We start from the raw sequence: 19,869 nt of genomic DNA on the forward strand, positions 1-19,869 counted from the left end.
GGCAAACACGAGCGCTACAAATCCGCAGCGGGAACAAAAGTACAAATGAGGCGAAGGGAGGATGACTACTAGCTACAAAGTGGCTGGTGGGTGAGGCAGTGCTGCAGTTATATCTGGGTACCGGGTCGCAAGGGCAAGGCGCGGTTGGCAGCCCGAGGAGGAACAAAGCCTCGCCACAATTAAAACCCAAGTTCACTGAAAATAATCCTCACGGGAGATGGCATGATGTCGATATACCGCACGCCTTAAAGCTGTGTTGTGTGCGCAAAAAACTCTCTGGTTTTTAAGTGTTGGTAAATATCAACGGTTAGGTGAAGTAATTTGTGCACGTGCAACCAGCCAGCCCAGCTAGAACCAGAACCAATGATCGCCGTACCAGTTTTTTTTTCTCTTTCTTCTTTGCACGTTGATTTGATTTATTTTTTTTTTCTTTTTTCTTTCTTTCTTTCTTTCACACCTGTATCTAATTCAACCATCAAGCACCTGAAGCCTCCAAGAAAAAAAGACCGCAGCTACATGTGTATATACGTGGAGTACTTTTGCAAAGATAAAAATAAATAAAAAGAAGTAGTATTTACCGCTACGCAGTAAGTAGGTATCGTAATAGCCAGCAGCCCTACACTACAAATGCAAAGGCAAAAAAACCTAAATAACCCCCTCCCCCTCCCCAAGAAAGAAGGGGGATCAAGGGGGACCCCTCTAAAGATCTAAAAGATCGTAATATCATCCATCATCCATCATTCATCATTCATCACACCACCACAAAAACAAAAGAGAAAAAAAGCTACCTACACTACCTACAACTATCTACCACTCGCTCACTACAACAACTCCACCTTCGGAACCGTGCGATCACACCCCTCCCTCATCCAGCTCGCCTCGCACCAAAAGTCACCCCCGAGCCTCTTCCGAGCCTCCACCGCATCCCTAAGTTCCGTAAACTCAATCACCACCTCTCGTCCCTTCGTCCGGCCGTCCGCCGTAACCCTTCCAGTCGCGCCCTCGCACAGCCAGAACGCGATCCTCTTCCCGCCAACATCGGACGCAATGCGCTGCAATGGCACTTCATTCGGGACGCAGTGGAGGATAAAGACACGGCTGGCGCCGTAACGCACTACTTGTGTAGCAAGGTCCCTATCGAGCATACGCACAGGCTTCTCGTTCCACGCGAACTCGACGTTGGGGAGCTTCTTCACCGCGGAGTGGGTCATAAAGGCGGATGCGTCGCTGGGACGGAGGAACCATAGAAAAGCGACGTCTTTTTCCAGGGCGATGCGGACGGACTCGAGGGGGCCGCCGGAGATGAGGTCGAGGAGGTCTGCGACGCCGGGTGGGGGGCCACGGAGGCGGCAGAAGACGCCGCGGGGGGAGTCCTTGGAGGCGGTTATGAGCGTGTCGATTTCGTGGTCGATGGATGTGTTGGTGTTGATCCGGTCGAAGAGGGAGCGGGGGTCGGAGGACTGTTGCTGCTGTGAGGGCTGCTTGACACGGTCGAAGAGGGAGCGCTGGGGAGGGGATGGCGGTGGGTGTGTCGGGATTGGCTGTGCTGCCTGCGGGACTTTAGGGGTGTCGGCGAGGGCCCGGATGGTGAAGTTGCTGCGGGATGTGGTCGGTGTTTGGGCAGTATCATCTTGATCTTCGGCGGTACGCTTGGTGCCGCGGGTGGTGCCCGGCGATATGGGTGTCAGGGGTTTGGCGACTGAGCCGTTGGAGTTGTTAGTCCCATTTAGCTTTGTGGGGAACAGTTCAAGCTGGTCATTTCGTTCCGTGGATCCCCTTCGTCCATTGAGCTGGCTGATGAGGTTGTCGATATTATCATTGAGGCGGGCTTTGTCCTGACGGAGGGTGTGTATTTCACCCAACATGCGCTCGGAGCGCTCCTCTAGGGTTACAATCTCGCTTTTAAGACTTTGCTGCGTTTGGGTTTGTGTTTCAAACCTCCGGGAAAGGTATTGGTTCTGATCAATAAGTTTCTTATTTGCAACCTCGAGGTCTGCACCTCGTGCGCTAGTTGTAGTTACAGTCTTTTCCGTCCTAAACAGCTTGACCCGGATCTCGATCAATTCGCTGTCAAGACGGGCCCGCTCAACCTGTACTGATTGTAGTTTTTTTTCTACAGCCTTTTTATCCTCAAGAAACCTTGCATTGTTTTCTGTTAAATACTGGGTTTTTTCTTGATATTGCTTGAATGCAGCCACTTGCCGCTTTATGTTATCCTGCAGTTGATTTATCTTGGCTCGAAGGGTTTTTTCAGACTCCTCAAACTTTTTCTTCAATCCTTCTATCTGCTGTGTATCCTCTTTGGAGGCAGTTTCGCTTTTCTCGGCCAATTTCTTCAGTTGATCCTCCAGTACGGCCTTTTCATCCTCCAGCTCTCCATTCTTTCTCTCCAGCACGATATTCTTCTTCATCGTCTCTTCGTACTGCGTTTCCATCGCATTTATCTCGGCCACAAGGTCCAAATTCTTCTTCTGTAGGTCGACATTACACCTTTCGTTAGTATTCGCCACGGTCTTCAGCACTCCAATCGTCTTATTCTGCGCCGCGATATTCTTATTCAGCGCGGCATTGCCATCCTCAAACGCCTTGAGCCTCAACATCAACCTCTCATTCTCAGTCTTCAGTGCCTCCATCCCCTCCCTATTCGCCACCGCCGCCGCTGCAGCAGCAGCACCAAGACCACCACCTGACTCCAGAGCCCTAACCTTCGCCGTCAGCGTCGACCGCTCCAATGCAAACCGGTCGTTCTCAGCCCTACGGGCCTCGAGCTCTGAGGCAACGGTCCTGTACTGCGCTTCGAGTGCCGCATACTTCTTCTCGTGCTCCTCGCGCGCCTGCCGCTCCCGCATATTCTTGACCTCCGCCGCGAGTGCACGGGACTTTGCCTGTGCCGTCTCAAGGGCGAGCGTCAGCTTCCGCTTCTGCTCTGCCAGGGCGTCGACTTTTGCTATGTGCGATTCTTGTGCCGTCTCGAGCGCGAGTGCCAGCTTCCGCTTCTGCTCTGACAGGGCGTCGATCTTGGCGGTCAGCGATTCCACGTGCGCTTCGCGGATCCCAAAGTCGATTGGGGGCTCGGCGGCAGAGGGGGGTTTGGACTCTGCGGCAGTGGCGTGTTGCTGGATGAACATTGTGGAGAGCATTGCATCTTTCTCTGCAATCTGGGAGCGGAGAGTGGCGAGTTCGGTTTGTAGGGCATCATGGCTGGCGCGGGAGATGAGTTGGAGAGTGGAGAAGTCGGCGTCGAGCAGGTTGGGAGTGGTGAAGTCGAAGAAGGAGCGGAGGGAGCGTGGGGTTGCCTAAGGCGTCAGTGAGTATTGGGGGGGTTGTTACCAGGATTGAAGATACCATCATGTATTTTCCTGTATATACGGACGATGCCTGAAAGGTAATTTATTGGGGTATTGGAATGGGTATTGGGGTTATCGTTTATTGTACTGCTTAAAAGACAGACAAACAATCAGGCAGATCTAGACAGTTTTAGTCGTGAAAAACAGACTTGAATGGTGTGCGGTTAGAGTGCTAGATGCAGAGAAAAAGCTGTTAAGAACTAAAGGGAGACAATTATGGAAGAAGTGACATTAATGGCTCTATTTCCACAGAATAACTGCTTCTTGCTTAAGAGACAGCAATCAGAGCACGGAAAGGAAAGAAGTGAACGAGGAAGAAACAGAACCAGAAGGGAAGAAGAGAAGGAGAATGATGATGGGGATGAGGAAGAGGATGAGGGGACGCGAGGAGTGAGTGATGTTGCAACAAACTCATGGCATCATCAGAAATGTGAAGTCTGTCCAGTTGGCGCTTGTTCTTGGGTCGCACAGATCGCTGCAAGTCCCCGCTCTTTTTTTCTTTTGTTGCAGGGATCATGCTGTGGATACTCCATGGATGCGTCTAACTAGAAGACAGCATGTGAGACACGTTTGCAGTCTAGCTAGAACACAGCACTCTGAGATTCATATATTGGGAGGTATCCTATCAATTGCTTAACCACCGCATATAAAGGAGCTCTGATAACCATGGTTATACGTGCTCTTTTGTTGTTGCGATTACTCTCTATATTCCCTCGTTTGAAGTATACGTACATACTCTCTTTTGACCCCTCGCTAGGCTCAAGCATGGAGCCGGAGCTAGGATGCGGATACGCTTCACGGCCGGCTATATCTGAAGAGGTGAGAACAATACCCAAAGTGGAGATAGAAGTGCCTTTAATCCTACTACAGTATTCCTATCACCCAGCTTGGTTAAAATATGAAACCCTTGGAATACCGAGGAGACTGCGATGGAAGGTCTAGTCACCACTGATACGGATGGTATGCTACATGATCCACTGATTACTCATTATGAATATCAGTGAATACCTATAGTTATATCTATGAAAATATAACGAGTATCTTTAAACCTCCTATAGATGGCGATAGCGGCCGTGTTTCTCTAACAATGGAAATAGCTTCGGTTTCGATTTCAATTAGGAAGTCGACCTTATAACAGTGCCTTGGCATCCATCGAGTGAGATCATATGATCATGCTTGAACATTCGAAACTATTATTGGGGAGAAATACGATCAACACCCACGTCATATATCCACTCGCACAGAAAAAAGGATAGATGATCTCAGGTCATATCAGGAGAGCGATAGTCACGTTATAATGCACATAAGAGTACTCCAAATTGAGCGGTAAGAAAGATATATTAGTTATTCGATCCAATTCATGGAGCACCGCAGACAAAATTTCCAACCCAAACAAACCCAAACAAACCAAGCAAGCCAGAAACAACAAGAAAAAAAGAATACAAAAAAAATGTAGAAACGAATTTAGACGGGAGAGAGAGACGGCTCCCTCTTGACCACTTCCACGATCTCGATATCATCAGACTCTTCCTCCACCGCCTCCAACACTCGCTCAGCAACCCCCTCCTGATCAGCTAAACTGGGAGATGGACGTTTGCTGTTGCTCCGGGTCTTCCTGACACCAACTGGCTGCGCCGATGCTGCACGGGTTTTCCTGGCTTCAACTGGCGGCGTCAATGTCTCGCGAGTCACCCTGCCTCGAACTGTTCGCGCCGATGCTGCACGGGTCTGATGCTTTGCCCTCTCTTCCCGGTCCTTCTTTGCCGCTGCCTTCTCTTCCCGGTCCTTCTTTTCCGCCTTCGCAGCCTGCTCTTCCCGGTCCTTCTTTTCCGCCTTTGCAGCCTTCTTTTCTGCACGCGCCTTTGCTGCAAGCTCCTTCTCGGCCGCCTTCCTTGCCTTGGTGGCCTCCCGCTTCTCAATGCGCTCTTGCTCCTTGCGTTCCTTCTCGGCGGCCTCAACCCTCAAGCGTTCTGCCTCGGCGGCCTTCTTCCCTCTCTTTTCGGCACGTGCCTTTGTCGAACGATCCTTTTCGGCCTCCTTTTTGGCCTTTTCGGCCTCCTTTTTCTCTTTTTCGGCCTCTGTTTTCTCAACGAGCTCCATCTCCTTCCTCTCTTCCTCAGTCATCTCGGCCCTTACACTGCCAGGCTCGAACATCGCGCTGTCTAGGTCGTGGTAAAAGGGAAATGGAGGAGTGCTCCTCCAGGAACTTGAAGAATTGTTCCTGTGCCAATTAGCGAGCTCGCCTGCACGGTCAGTCTCCTCTTTTTCTATTGTTGCCTTCATGCGCTGATAATATTCTTGATGGTTTGATTCCTCGAGCTCCTCCCTTTCTCGTGACAACGCGCTCGGAAAGTTATACTTGTCTATCATAGTTTGGTAAAAGATTCTGAGCTTGTCCTTCGTCAAGTCATCGCCTAGCTCTCCAATACTGAAGAAAAGTTCGAGTATTGAATCCTTGTGCTCTTGGGTCGATTGGGTGGACTTGAGAGCGGATTTGTGAATGGCCTTCGCATGTAAAATGCCCTCTTCGGAGCCGGCTTTCAACGCCTCGAGAAACTCTGCTCTCGCCACTTTCTCGAACTGGACCGCCTCCAACCATTCTTTTACCGCTTTCTCTAATTTATCAAAGGCCAATTGCACGGCCTTGCCTATCCCATTTTTGTTGGCGTTGTAAGCTCTCTGTAAATCGACCCAACGATTACGGAGTCCTTCATTTTCGTTTGCGTACGCCTCTTTCTCCGCTATTAAAACTTTGACTCGGTCCTGCTCTTTGCGCGACCTTCTCGTGTCATACTCAATTCCTTGGTTGACTTTTTGATTGTATTCATTTAATTTGTGTTGACCCTCTCTCTGTTGGCGATTTTTCGAAATTGTCACTAATGTTGGTAGAATAAGTTAGACACCCAACATTTATAAATCATTAAACAGAGTAGACTCTGATTTGCTGTGATTGCTATGCAGCAATGCTGCGAGCAAAACAGAAAAGAGAGGGAAGAAAAAAGAGGAAGAAAGGAGCATGAATGTAGGACTTACTTTCAATCCACTTGTACTGATGTGTCCCGTAATGGCGTCTAAGAAGATCGTATTGCTCTCTTGCTTGCGGATCAAGGAGAGTAATTTCTGCCATCTTGAGCTTTGAAATTTGGAAATTTATGGGTTAGTATATCAATAGGAAAGAAAAAAAGAAAAAAAGAGGGGAAAAAAAAGAAAAAGGAGAGAAAAGAAGAAGAAAAAAAAAAAGACGGCACCTACAATTTGAAGGTTTTGGACAAAAGTAGATCTTATGTTTCCCTCAACCCGCGAAATCATTTCTTCAGTATCGGGTTTGTTGGTCTCCAGTGGAATCTCCAACAAGTCATGATAGTCCGCCACCTTTAGCTCGTCCTGCACTTGGGGGAATGTGGATTCTACAACCGATGGCATGAAGTCAGGTTTATATCCTAAGATGGGGTTGAGTTCGGCTTGTCTGATGGCACCAGAACGGGGATCGGGGGCGTGGTATTGTTGATCCATTTTAGAGGAATATTTTATGGTAGGGAAGGTTTTTTTCTTTCTTTCTTTTTATTTTTTCTCTTTTTTTCTGTTGCTGCCGATACTAGTTCTACTACTGCTGAGAATAGTAGTGGTATGGAGTCGAAAGATTTAGGAAGCGGACGAGGTAGAAAGGTTTCTACACTTTGTAGATGTGAGGGAAGAAGGTGTTGGCGGCTTTGCTGATGCGCAGTTTCTATTCTTGCAGGTAACAAAAAAAGGTTGCTTCGATGTGTGAGAGGGTGAGAGTGTGGTCGAAGTTGCTTAGAGGCAGAAGACACCAAACTGAAGAGGACTGAATGGACGTTTTATGTATCCACAACAATCTTTTCTCTTCCTAAGAAGGCGCAGGGAGGTGAGGTGAGGTGACGAAAATGCTTCTACAGCTCGTGGAGACAAAGAGAAAAGAGTGAAGAAAAAACACCGAGGAGGTCAGGAAGTGTGTTCAGGTATTGGTAGCGGCGTTTCTGAGGTTAAGGGAGGAGAGACCGAACCAGAGGAAGGATAATTGACGATGTTGAGGGTGGGGTTAATTTAGCCAGAAGATAGAGAAATGGAAGAAAAATGTTGATGGAGAATGTCAAATTAAAGATTTCAACGACAGGAGAAAGATAGCGTGGAGGAGAGAACTCAAAGGTGCTCGAAGTGAGGGAGTTTTGATTGGGAAAGAATTCGATGAGGGAGTTGAAAATGAGAAAAGGTGGGAAAAGTCAAATCTTCTTATGGATTAATTCGAGAAACAGTGGGTTATGATGCGTAAACTCAAAAGATTCAAGTCTTTGCGTCAAAAAAACTGTCACGAACACATCTGGGGAAGAAAAGCGAAGAAGAAAAAAAGAGACAGAGAGAGAGACTGTGTGAAACTTATACCCCACTACCGTTGTTATCGTTGCCAAGATAACCGATTGATAGTAGATTAGTGTAGTCGGTGCCAAGACGATAAATTGTAGCTGTGTAGCCCGATTTGGGGAAGGAAATTTTTTTTTTTGAGAAAAATAGAAAGGTGGTGAGCCCCTTGATACAGGAGAGGTAATGATTGTTTTGCAGCTTTTTGGCGGATGTGGCAACGGGTTGGGCATGCAGGGATACGAGGTAGGTGTCAATAATGGATGTGTGTAGGATCTCGACCATCTTTATCTCCTCCATCAATGATTGTTGTGGACCTCGATATCAGCCGCGTGGAATTATCGCACACTCTTCCTATCTCATAGTCAGCTGCTGTGCACTTTGTATGGCCTTATTTAGCAAGAACGACCAAAGGCTGTCGCGAAACCTGCTTCTTTTTTCTTCCACTCTGCATGTTCCGCGATTCAAACTCCTGTATACATGCGTGTACGCAGCTGAATATGAAGCATGTACTGCCAGGCGCTGGGTACCCCAGTTATTGTAACAAGACCAAACTATTTAGCGAAAAGGGAGCTGACAATGTATCAATAGGACCTCCCGAGCAGTGTCAAGCTTTGTGCGGCATGATTAAGGACAGATTGTGATACCACCTATTCCTCGTCATCATTCCACAGTTTTACATGTAGCATAAGTACCTGACAGCCGCTTATGCGGAACGACAGTGCTAGTGAAATAAGGCTGTCCAGAAATGACTACAGCGTCACAAGTCACCACAGAATCTGAAAGCCATAGTCATAAACCCAGAGAGTCAAGGATCTGTGGAGCTTTTATATCTCTTGAGCGGAGTATGAACAGACTGATGGTGAGTGTGGAGATGGCAATGATGATTTTGACACAACCGCGCGGGGCAACACAGCAGGCGAGGCACCAAAGGCCAACATCTTTTGTTCGAAGAACCACCACATCTACATCTACACCAACCACCCTCTCCTCCATTATAAACAGCACTCCCGTACCCCCCCGCCTCCCACCAATGCGCGCCTAAGATTCAACGCCCAATACGAATGTCTTTACTATATTCCCCCATCACCGGCAAGATTAGGGCCAGCAGAACCCACCACCTAACTTACCACGAACACCGATTTATAAGCGGTCGACAACAATAAGATGAGCAGCCTTGCAGGCAGACTTCAACATGGGAAATACCGGAGCCACCTTCACTTATGCCCTACTCCTCGAGTTAAACAAAGAGGAATATGACAGCGGGGAGAGAGAAGCAGAGACACGGGGACACAACTAGGATGGTAACTGTTGAAGACGCATTGCGCCGCGGTTCTTCATCAGATCAGAGAGTGCTTTGATTAAAGGCTGTCGAAATTGTAACATCTCTTTATCGCCTTTCTCAGTCCGCAAATATGAGCTGATTGGGGCATTTCTGACCATGGGCTGTTCGGGCGTGCAGCCATATCCTCCCCGCGTTGATCACGATACCGACAGCTAGTAGTGCCGGTTGTTACCATAATAAGCACTTTTCTGTGTAGTCTTCCGGCTGTGCTGTCACGTTGGGGTTTGAATGACCGCTATGACACCGACGGGGTTATAGCAGTGGTACATACGGAATCTCTCTACATACAGCGTATTCTGCTGAACCATACATAAAGTACCTAGCACTGTCGATCTTTTAGAAACAGTAGAGCACCAAGAGAAACACTCAGCACCATTATGCTACAAAGCACCCAGTGGTATACTATGTATTAATATTCCACCTTTGCGCCATCTCCCAAAACAACAATTAATACTTCAATCGAATTCACTCAAGGATACATGTACTTGCTCGTGTCTGTTAGCATGGTCTATTCCTTTGAGCCCAGCATGGTGGAATTCGGGAAAAGGCCACTCGGGGAGTTCTACTATTGTTTACTCTTAGTAATACCTAGCGCCGCGCCCATCGCACAAGAGTGAGACACCAACTAATCCTTCGGTGGGCCAATTGCGGGCTCGCGTCTTAGTTAATAACGCTAGCTGTCTTGGCAGCAAAATTCTCTCCATGACCATGATGTTCAAACAACCCGAATCCAGGGTGATTCCAGACACAAGAGCATCATCAAACACAAAGAGGCCCAAACCAACAGAGGCTCTGTGCAACGTTGCCACCAGCGACAAAAGAGTTTGTCACCTTGGGAAGGCGGCAACACACATGGAGACGCAAAAAGAATGACAGGAGTGGGACTTGAACCCACGCTCGTTTCCGAACCAGGAATTAGTGTTAAGATTAAGACCTTAACCTGGCGCCATAACCAACTCGGCCATCCTGCCTTGAAGAGCTAGCTATTTACATACACTTTTATCAGGCGGGCTTTTAAGTGTATATTGGCCGAATCAGTACGGTTGTAAGCGAATTGGCCGCGGCGACTCTCTCATATGCGCAAGTTGTCGGCATGCCGACTGCTGTCGGACCGCAGACCCATGTAGACCTTATTCGGCACTTTCTAGGTAGAACGCAGGGTCAATGTTCCAACAACCGGTTTTCTTTATAAGCTTTTAATAAGGATTTTATAACACTTTACATTCCGAAAAAGCTGTTAACACCCTGTGCTCTACTCTAGATCAACAAGATTTTACACAATGTACTTATGTATGTGTGTTAGTAGTAAGGTACAGAAAAAACTCCAGAACCAGGACCCTTGCCGATATAAAACTCCCTCGCACCCATCGCAACCCAATACTCAAAACTCCGAACCCGCCTTACTGTCTCTAGTCTTCGCCCTCTAAATTTCCCCGCAGTCTCGAACCTAAACCGCACCGCTCGGAATTCCTCGGTCACAGCCATGCAACCTCTATTGCTCCAAAAAGAAAGAAGCAAAAAGATGAGTTCGGTACTCAGGATTCCCGCATGGTCATCTACTGCAGTACTAATTGAGCGATACGATGTTGAGATGGCAGAGCGGGCGGGATGCCCTATTTTCGTCGTTCTATGACCGAACACGTTAGGATGAGGCGGGCGGCGGTCAAAATCTTTGAATTCACTGACTTGGAGGTGATTTACTACTTTGCCGTTGAAACGGGTAGAGAGAGAATAAGCGTTAAATAATGGTTTTTGATCGCATAACGCTTGCTTCCTATATAATTATTAACCCCCAAAACAATTGTTTGATATTTGAGGCTTATTTCTTGAATAATAATATGTATTGTACCACTTGGTATAGACGTTAGTATTTTGACAGACGGTAATATAAATTTCGCACGAGCCTATGGGTACTAAGTAAGTATGTGTAATCTGGGCTCTTTAATTGGTGAGGTTATGCTAAATAAACTTGTGTTTAGACCCGCGGTCATGTATGGAGAGCCAACAAGTACATTGTACTTTACCACCGGAACAGTGGCTTTTTATGAGATTCCGACGGTAAAACCATGCTTGGCCTCTACGATAATCACAGATTATCACTCGAATCTACACACTCCACCGTTTCCGCGCACTGAGATCGAGATCAAGAGCGCGATCATGGAACGTAAGAATTCTTGGAATTTCCACCACTCTATCGCCGCATACAAGTATATACAAGAGCTTCTTCTCGGATCATTGCTTGCCGAACTCAATATCCTCGCATCTTATGGAGATTATGATCTTAGGTACAGCAGGAAAGTCCTTCTATAGTACCGGACCGCAACAGGCATTAAGATATTTTCAGAACCCAGTCACAGAAATATTTCTGCAAGAATCAGGACATTGTGTACGGTCGTGTCTGTCCAAATATGTACCTATACCTGCCGAGAATCAAGTCTGCAGGTACCCGGGTCGGCATGCATGGCATGGGTTAGAGTTGGAAAACCACCTTGGCACCGACGCCACCGAAGAGTGATTCTTCATGATGTGGCCAAATCTATCCAACCAAACCTACGTGTTTTCTCAGCCTTGATTTTGGCATCGACTCCATCCTGTCTCTTTGAGCCGATGCTTTCTTCTAAAGAAAGATAGGGTTTTAAAAAAAAGGTGATCGATATCTGCATATTTTACCAGACCCTAAAAGAAGGTAGATGCTACGAGTCGATAATTCTATCGTGATATTAACAGCTTCATAGTCCTCGATTAACCTATCCCCAGATACGTGAGAACATTATCTTAAGAGGTGATGAGTCTCGAGATGGTACCATGTCACGACGATATCAAAGAACATGAAGAATCACCTGAACCATTACATCAACTTGCTCAATCGATCTAATTAAACTACATAATTAGTATATCACTAAGACACCGTTCAAGGATTTGAGGCTCATCCCCCATGCACCATCTTCTGAAAAGCGAATATCACATATATGGCCAAAAGGCTATGCGCCAGTCAAATAGTACCCTCAGCATAGATCGGTTAGATCATTGGTTGGTCAATAACATTCAAACTCCAAGCTTCTGCAAGACGAAAATCTTCATTACAGCATCGGGCGTGTGTTGGCTCTACATCCATACCAAATCCCTCAACCAATATGCCCTGGCCTATCAATAATCACAATCAATCACTCGCTCAACATCTAGCCCTATTCCCGCAAGTGAGTCCCGGTAACTTGCGGGGACTGGGGAAATTTGGCCTTTATATTCAGAACAGGCCACTCGGAGACAATTTGGTTTCTCCAGTCAGAGCGCGTGGATCGTTCGTCTCGCACCAAAGAACCCTGGAAATGTCAGTGCAGCACGGACAGTGGTTATGGTTATATATTACCTTTTTCATAGGAAAGCAGAGGTAATTAAAGATATAACCAACGTTCATTTATGAAAAATATACTCCTATATACTGATATGGGAATATAAAGAAGTCGAGACCATGATGCTTACACCACTCCCATTGTCCCTTCGATCGATATATCATGATGATGAGCAAAATAGCCTAATATCAACAGTCGGTTCAACGTCTACATGCAGTCTAATTTTGTCGGTTAGGCCTGCATCTCTACAGATATAAAGTGCCTCTACATGTAGATAATCTATCTCGGCATGAGTAGCCAGACAAGAGGAGGTAGAGGCTCTTGGTAAAGGCCCCCACAAAATAAGGCCCTTCTTTGGTACGCGTGTAAATCATCATTACACAGCCGGGCAGCCACAGAGTCCCGGAGACGGCTTCGCTGAAAAGAAATTGGCGAAGCGATGAGGCCTGGTCAGGTTCGTACCCTGCGATATCTCCTCTGCATGCCCCCACTCGGAATAATCCTCTTGGAATCGACTGATGGCGCGTCCCTGACGGTCTGACCCTTGTCCACTTGGTAACTGGGGTGCATTGAAGTCTGTGCGGGGCAAGACTTGGCATTGATCTGCCCCTTTCTCGTCTGGTATTTTGTTTTCCAACAATTCTTCAAGACGGAGAGGGAGGGCGTGGAAGGAATATGGAAGGCAAAAAGAATAATAAAATATTCGCACGGCGAATACACTTGGTTTCAACTAACAATCGTGAAACATATATATATTAGGAGACTAAGGTCTGCAAGACATTGCCTGGAGCATTAGTGGCGCCCTATCAATAGCTGGATGGACTTGGCGGATTTCCCTGGGAAAATAGTGGAGATTCATTCAGTCAATACAATTGTGGACTCGTATGCAGAGTGTCTACATAATTACATGTAGAGCTAGCTAGCGCTCTACTTGACTTTCACTAGGATTCCCCTCGCTGTTAGTAGCTGCTAGTAAGGTTCTATTGATGTAGCTACGCAGAAATTCTAGGTACGTACCATTTACGGTTTGGAAAGAACAGTAAGGAATTCAATATCAAGGAGACATGCAGCTGCGGCGTCGATAAATGATTGCGTACATGCACCTAGTGTACCTACATGTACTCCCATGCGACGAAACTAGTCCGGCATTTTAGTCCATAAGTCCAGAATGAGATCTCTAAGACATTATTCTACTAGTATTTCGCTGACGTTTTTGAACTGGGCCATTATTGCATACACCCAAAATCATGAGCTTGGCGTATTTTTGTATGGCATGCAATATCAGTCGCGTCCACAAACGTCAGAGAAATACGAGTACAGTCCAGCTCGTATGCGTTTCTTTTCGGCAGTGCCCCTTCGAACTGAATTCTGCTCATGTCGTACAAATCATTACTCAATACGTCCTTCTACAGCTCGCTTGGTCGGAAACCATCTTTTGAAGCATCCTCAACCCCGTTTCAGGAAAGGCCAAACTCGCCAGAAACTGCCCCTCATGCAGGAACTTTTACACAAGCGATACCCCGGGACATCTTCCGGGGCCGATTAGTAGGTGCTTTGAGTACTAGCTTCGTTATTCCAGATTTCTCACAGGAATTCAACTAATACTGATTGCTTCTGCGCGGGCCGTTTAACTTGACAGGGAGAGCCCCGCTAAGCCGAGACACCGAAGATGATCTTCAACTACTCTTTCATGGTAGTGGTTAAGTAATAGTTAGTTGGGGTCGAGGGTTACCTGCTTTACCAGGGTTCTACTCTGTAACGAAAAAGGAGGAGGGGGGGATGGATGGGTATATACCTCGTTACATAGATCTTAATTCTGTTCTTTGATCAGGCATTCACCCAGCTTCTAGTTTGCTTGAGTCCGGTTGGGTTTCCCCTTCCTTTTCTACCGTGTATTTCGCTCTCTATACACGGATTTTACTTGTTTGGTGCTGGCCACTGTTTTTCTTCCCCATCACACTCTTTTTTTTTTTGTTACTCACCGCATCTGTCTGTCCTTCCTGCGTATTCATCCGGTTTAAGGCGGTTTCTGTTTTGGCTTCCATCTTACAAAATCTATAACAATATCGGATTCGCCTTTTAATTCGAATTCATCCACCCGCCGACCCCCCGGTGGATTTCCCCACATTTCAATCAATACTTTAACAGCATCAAAAAGAGAAAAAATCACCAGATTGTTGCGTGGAAATACACTCGTTCGAGAATTTCACCATAGGAAAAAATGGCAACGACTAGTGCAACAGCGCCAATGATGAGCGGAATAGGAGGACCGCCGCAGGGTGCAAACGGAACCGTGGGTGCGGGTGATGCGCCGGGAAAAACAGGCGATATGGGGCGGGTACCAGAGCTGCTTGCAGTTACATCGATATTGACGGTTTCTATGATAATCGTCGTTGTGCTGCGAATATATTTGAAGCTGCAAACAGGAATAAAATCAGTGCGGTTGGTGGATTGGATGCACGTACTTGCTGCTGTATGTCAACCAAAAAGACTGGATGGTCTAATGAATTTGTTCAACTCGCTAATCAGGATATTTGATTTTGCAGTTATTCTCAGTTGCGGTATCAGTTGCTGTAGCCATCTCTGTTCGATTCGGCGCAGGCAGACACAGATTTGAGATAACAGGAGATGACACCACTCAAGGGCTCAAAGTAAGTTTTCCAATTATCATTCAGGGCCCATCTCCTAATTACTAAAACTCGCGTAGTATTACTGGATTTCCAAACTTCTTTACATCGCCGCTACCTATGCCGTCAAGATGGCTGTCTTTACCACCCTCCTCATTGTCGCTAGTTCCCCGCCCCAACAAGCGCGGAAATTCCTCAAAACCATGTTGTACTTTGCTATGGTTTTCATGACTGCATACTCGGTAGTTTTCTGGGTTGCCGCAGTGATAGAGTGTCGACCTGCTAGGTATATATTTGACAAGTCTGGTACGGGACAGTGCATTCCCGGGAATTTGGTAAAGCAATTCGCAAATGTGCATGCTTCGATGAATACGGCGATGGATCTGTTTTTCGTATTATTACCTGTGTTTATGGTAATATACGGTGTCCGACGGTCAACAAGGGAGAAAATTGCCATCGCTGGAGTATTTCTACTCGCTTTCTTGTTTGTAACCTCTTCCCATATACTTTTACGCAGGCCAACACGCTAACAAAGACATCACTATTCAGCTCAGTAGCCGCTGCTACTATTCACACACTCTACGAATTCGGATACCACGAGACCAATGAAGTCCTCTACGACTCCTCCAACTTATTGATTTGGGAAATGTTAGAGATTAACGTTGGTCTTATTGCAATCAATCTCCCATCCCTCTCCCCATTTTTCAAAGCCTGGCTACAGCCTCTTCGCTCGCCCAACCGCAGTTCAACTTCAGCATCGGCAAACCAGAACCCACCAACGCCAACACCATCAGCCCTCCTTTCAATGTCCCACGCAAATCGCTCCGACATCAACCGCTCGGAAAGCCAGCGCCAGATCATGGACGAGCATAACCGGGATGTTGAAAATAACCCGTATCAGAGACCAACAGCGCCATTCGTGTTCGCGTCGAGCTCGTCGGCAAGATACTCGTCAGACTCGAAAACGAACCTCAGTGAGATTATGGTCCAGATGGACTTTCCACTAGAGGAGCATCCGGCCTTTAAGGAAAGAGAGAAACCGGTGTTACGCCCGCCACCGCAGAGCGCGCAGCAGCCAGTATCGGGAGGGCATAGAAGGATGCCGACTCCTATGTTTAATTAGCGTGTTTTGTGTTTTATGCGTTGATGCAATGATCTGATACTGTACTCACTAGCCTGTACTGCGAGAGTTATTTTATTGATTTTATGACTTTTTTTTTTCTTGGGGGGGGGGGGGGGTTGCGTGTGGATGGGTCATGGCAGCGATTACTTTACTTTTACTTTTACTTTTCACCCTAACTACTACTACTACTACTACTAGCTCTATATATACCGCCAACATATGGGGTGTATATACTTTACCTGCTTCTATTTACTATAGCTATTTCCCCGACTGGATCGTGCAATCTTCAAATTGATAGCTCCTTATACCCTCCACCTAAATTGAATTACAACGAAACACGTTTGTGATAAATAACCCGGCTATCGATCATCTCCTGCCCATCATCCCGCGCACCCTCCCGCGCACCCTCCAACTCTATATCAGAGCTACTATTCAAACATTCAGGGAAAGATATATTCCTAGATTTTTCTAGAAATAACGGAGGTATAGGGGTTATTGCAGTGAGGGGCAGTAGGATTGTGGTCTGATACATGAATTCTCACCCATCGCCAATTTTCGTCACGGAATATCACTCGATGCACGAGTTTTGGCAAATGAGGTAGGTGGAGGGATTCAAATGCCGAAATTCCCATCCGGTGTGGGGCCAAGTTTTATCAGTGGCTATGTTGGGTGGAAATGGATAAGTACATAGTAGATACCGTGGATAGTCGGATCCAGCGCTCATGGTTCCGGAATATATAGGTAGGGCTCCACATTAATTGAAACGGAAATACACAAGAGTAAAACTCGAGGAGATCGAGACATCCCACACAGCCAAAAGACTTACATTTACCCACTCAGTATATTTGTATCTTAAGGTGTCGAAATATGCTGGCCCTTTTGGTGGGGGTCAAATGTGAGGTTTTCCTAACAAATTCGTATCATTTATTCGACCTAGGTCAATCTAAGTAGCTAGAACTTACTGTAGCTTATGAACTTCCACAGAAAAGGGTTAAAATCAACGGCTTAAGGGATAGCCCACAAAACATCTACGAAACTAGCCAAGGACTCTTGGCAGAAAGAAGCAAAAGTCTCAAGTCTCAAATAACCCTTGATTCACAACAGTCGAAAAAAGTGCAAAAGAATGGACCTTGAGTTCGGTACCCAGGATTCCCGCATGGTCACCCACTGCAGTACTAATTGAGCGATACGAGGGTTGAGTATGACAGAGCGGACGGGATGCCCTATTTTCCTCGTTCTATGACCGAACACATGAGGGTTAGAGCGGGCGGCGGTGAAAAGTTTTCTAGTGCCTTGGCATATACCGACAGAATTTCAAGTTATGATCTACAACTCAAACTTCAGTTGATAAAAAGCCTTTTTGACATCAAATAAACATAACTGAAGCTTTTACATCCTATAATATAACCCATAGAGCCGGAGTTAAGTAGGCAGAATAGCTTTGCATTAAAAATAAAGAATTAGTTATCGCTAACCCCAACGTGTTCGGTCATAGAACGAGGAAAATAGGGCATCCCGTCCGCTCTGCCATACTCAAACGTCGTATCGCCTAGTTAGTACTGCAGTGGGTGACCATGCGGGAATCCTGGGTACCGAACTCAAGGTCCATTCTTTTGCACTTTTGCCTTGCAGATGGCAGGTAAGTTGTATATAGGGCGTCAATTCGATTAGGATAAGTACTGGTATATGGTCTTCATCAAGGAAATGACTTCGGTGTCACTATCGTCACCACAATTCCAGCTAGTTGGCCCTTGAACTAAAATGAGACTTTGGGAAATGATTTTTATGCAGCTATTATGCTTATGTCGGTCGAGGTGCAACAGTTAGTACGTAAGGGCTGTGACAAACGGCTAATAAGGCATTTTTTGCTCACTCTTATAACTCTTCTATTAAGTAAGTATAAATATCAATAATACGGAGCAATTGCATCCTCTCTGTCTTGTTTTCAGTAAACCCATTGTTATAAAGCAAATTCTTTTTCGATGTTTTACTCTAGCCTCTTGGCACCCAGCGGATGGCAAGAGAGTTTGGTAGAGGGAAAAATCTAGGAAGAGTTCGATCCACACCCTAAAAGACAAAAAAAAGGTTGCTATGTATACACTCTCAGCTCTTCTTTTTCAAGAGTGTAACTGAAGGGGTACAACATATGATTTGTGACTTGAACCCACGCTCGTTTCCGAACCAGGAATTGGTGTTAAGATTAAGACCCTAACCTGGCGCCATAACCAACTCGGCCATCCTGCCATGATCATGTAGCCCTAACAGGCATTCCAAAAGCATCTGAGCTAGTTCCTTGATTGCGGCTTTCTACAATCGTACAACACCAACTTGAAAGTGGCCCAACACCTCCATAAACGAAGCCGATCCACTGCTTCCACTATTTGCAAAGATAACCTCAGTAGCAGAAAGAGATCCGGGGGATCTTCGACATGAACCTTCTAGTTCGGGCCGCAGACTACAGCCCCTAATATAACGAAATGGGTACGTGCAAAGCCGACTTTACTACTCGGAATAACGGCACTTCATTTTGTATACCATGTTATATCATAAAGACTCGACATTATCACATCACCGCTGCACAGAAACCGATATTCCACAACATGTCTACGCATGATCGACAGATGATGTGTCAATGGTAACTATGTACTGAGGCCTTTGCTCGGAGTAGAGACTTCACAATTATTGGACTTCACGAAAGGTCTAGTCCGCAATTTCCACCTGAGTAGAGTACCGCACACCGTTTCTCTCCCTGAATGTTCCGATAAGACATCGCGGCGTATTGGTCAAGAACTTTGCTCTGGGTTTTCGTGGTCAGCGCATCACGACAGCGAACAATATATTCGCTATGATCGACGAGACCAACGCTAAACCCTAACCCTCGCCTGGTACCAATGATTCAATGATCCACGAGCTGCTTCCTGCGTTCATTTACGCATTCCTCAAATTTTCTTATTTATCCATGATAAGGCTTTCCATGTAAGCACTCTAAAAACCATATGTCGATCCTTTGCTGAGAAAATACGGGGAGATGGGCGGGGGGGCGGACTCAATGACGAGTTCTCGGAGCAACGTACTGATCTCCTGAGCACAAGTAGGAAGCCAGCCATCCAGCAAGGTATCGTGGTTGTGGTTGCTAGCTCCTGCTAGTCGTAGGAAAGTCAAGTACCGGTACACGTCCGCGGGTATCGGGTCAATGAGAACTGAGAAGGCGAAGAAAACTTTTTCCCTTCGTTCTCATCTCGATCGAGATGCAGCTGGGCTGGCTGTCGACCTGTAACCCGTTTGTGAAATTTGTGGACTTTCACATGTTGCAGATGTACATAGAGAATCCAGTCAATCACTACATGCGTCTGATTTTCGCTCAAACCAAAGATTGCATGTTGCACCTACCTATGTACATACTTACCTTCCTGACGTACTTACTCTACGAAGGAGACCAGTTACCGGGCTTGTGTAGGTATATCTTATCATAAGCGAGAACAGTTCGTACCAGGGTTCGAGTTCCACGTCGTGTCCTTTTTATAGGGCTCTGGCCGTTGATTTGGTAGACTTTAGTTTCTTGCTCCACCTAGAAGCTGGCGGTGAGCGAGCAATTGCCGCTTCCATGGGATTTGTTCTCTCTCCATGGCCACCATTGATGAAGTCACATTTTCTTTTTTCTGTGAGTTCAGCTGGCTCTTGCCACATTTACAAGTGGCCC

At 46.5% G+C, this 19,869-nt stretch overlaps 3 protein-coding genes across 3 annotated transcripts; 1 reads left to right on the plus strand and 2 right to left on the minus strand.

The window, feature by feature from the left end:
• Positions 1-821: 821 nt before the first annotated feature.
• LAJ45_04660 (uncharacterized protein) lies at positions 822-3,348 on the minus strand (the record flags this gene model as incomplete). The annotated part of the gene is made up of 2 exons (XM_046114237.1): positions 822-3,296; positions 3,346-3,348. The coding sequence occupies 2 exons, from the start codon at positions 3,346-3,348 to the stop codon at positions 822-824; spliced, it is 2,478 nt and encodes an 825-aa protein (XP_045972759.1).
• A 1,463-nt stretch (positions 3,349-4,811) lies between these two features.
• LAJ45_04661 (uncharacterized protein) lies at positions 4,812-6,860 on the minus strand (the record flags this gene model as incomplete). Its single annotated transcript, XM_046114238.1, has 3 exons — positions 4,812-6,223; positions 6,381-6,480; positions 6,600-6,860. 3 exons carry the CDS (start codon positions 6,858-6,860, stop codon positions 4,812-4,814), a joined length of 1,773 nt encoding a protein of 590 aa, XP_045972760.1.
• Positions 6,861-14,640: 7,780 nt separating this feature from the next.
• On the plus strand, positions 14,641-16,169 carry LAJ45_04662 (uncharacterized protein; the record flags this gene model as incomplete). Its single annotated transcript, XM_046114239.1, has 4 exons — positions 14,641-14,892; positions 14,966-15,070; positions 15,127-15,530; positions 15,596-16,169. The coding sequence occupies 4 exons, from the start codon at positions 14,641-14,643 to the stop codon at positions 16,167-16,169; spliced, it is 1,335 nt and encodes a 444-aa protein (XP_045972761.1).
• Between the last annotated feature and the right edge of the window lie 3,700 nt (positions 16,170-19,869).

The sequence above is a fragment of the Morchella importuna genome (assembly GCF_003444635.1).
Source record: "Morchella importuna strain M04M26 chromosome Unknown Morimp01GS011, whole genome shotgun sequence".
In the NCBI taxonomy this organism is placed as follows: Eukaryota; Fungi; Ascomycota; class Pezizomycetes; order Pezizales; family Morchellaceae; genus Morchella; species Morchella importuna.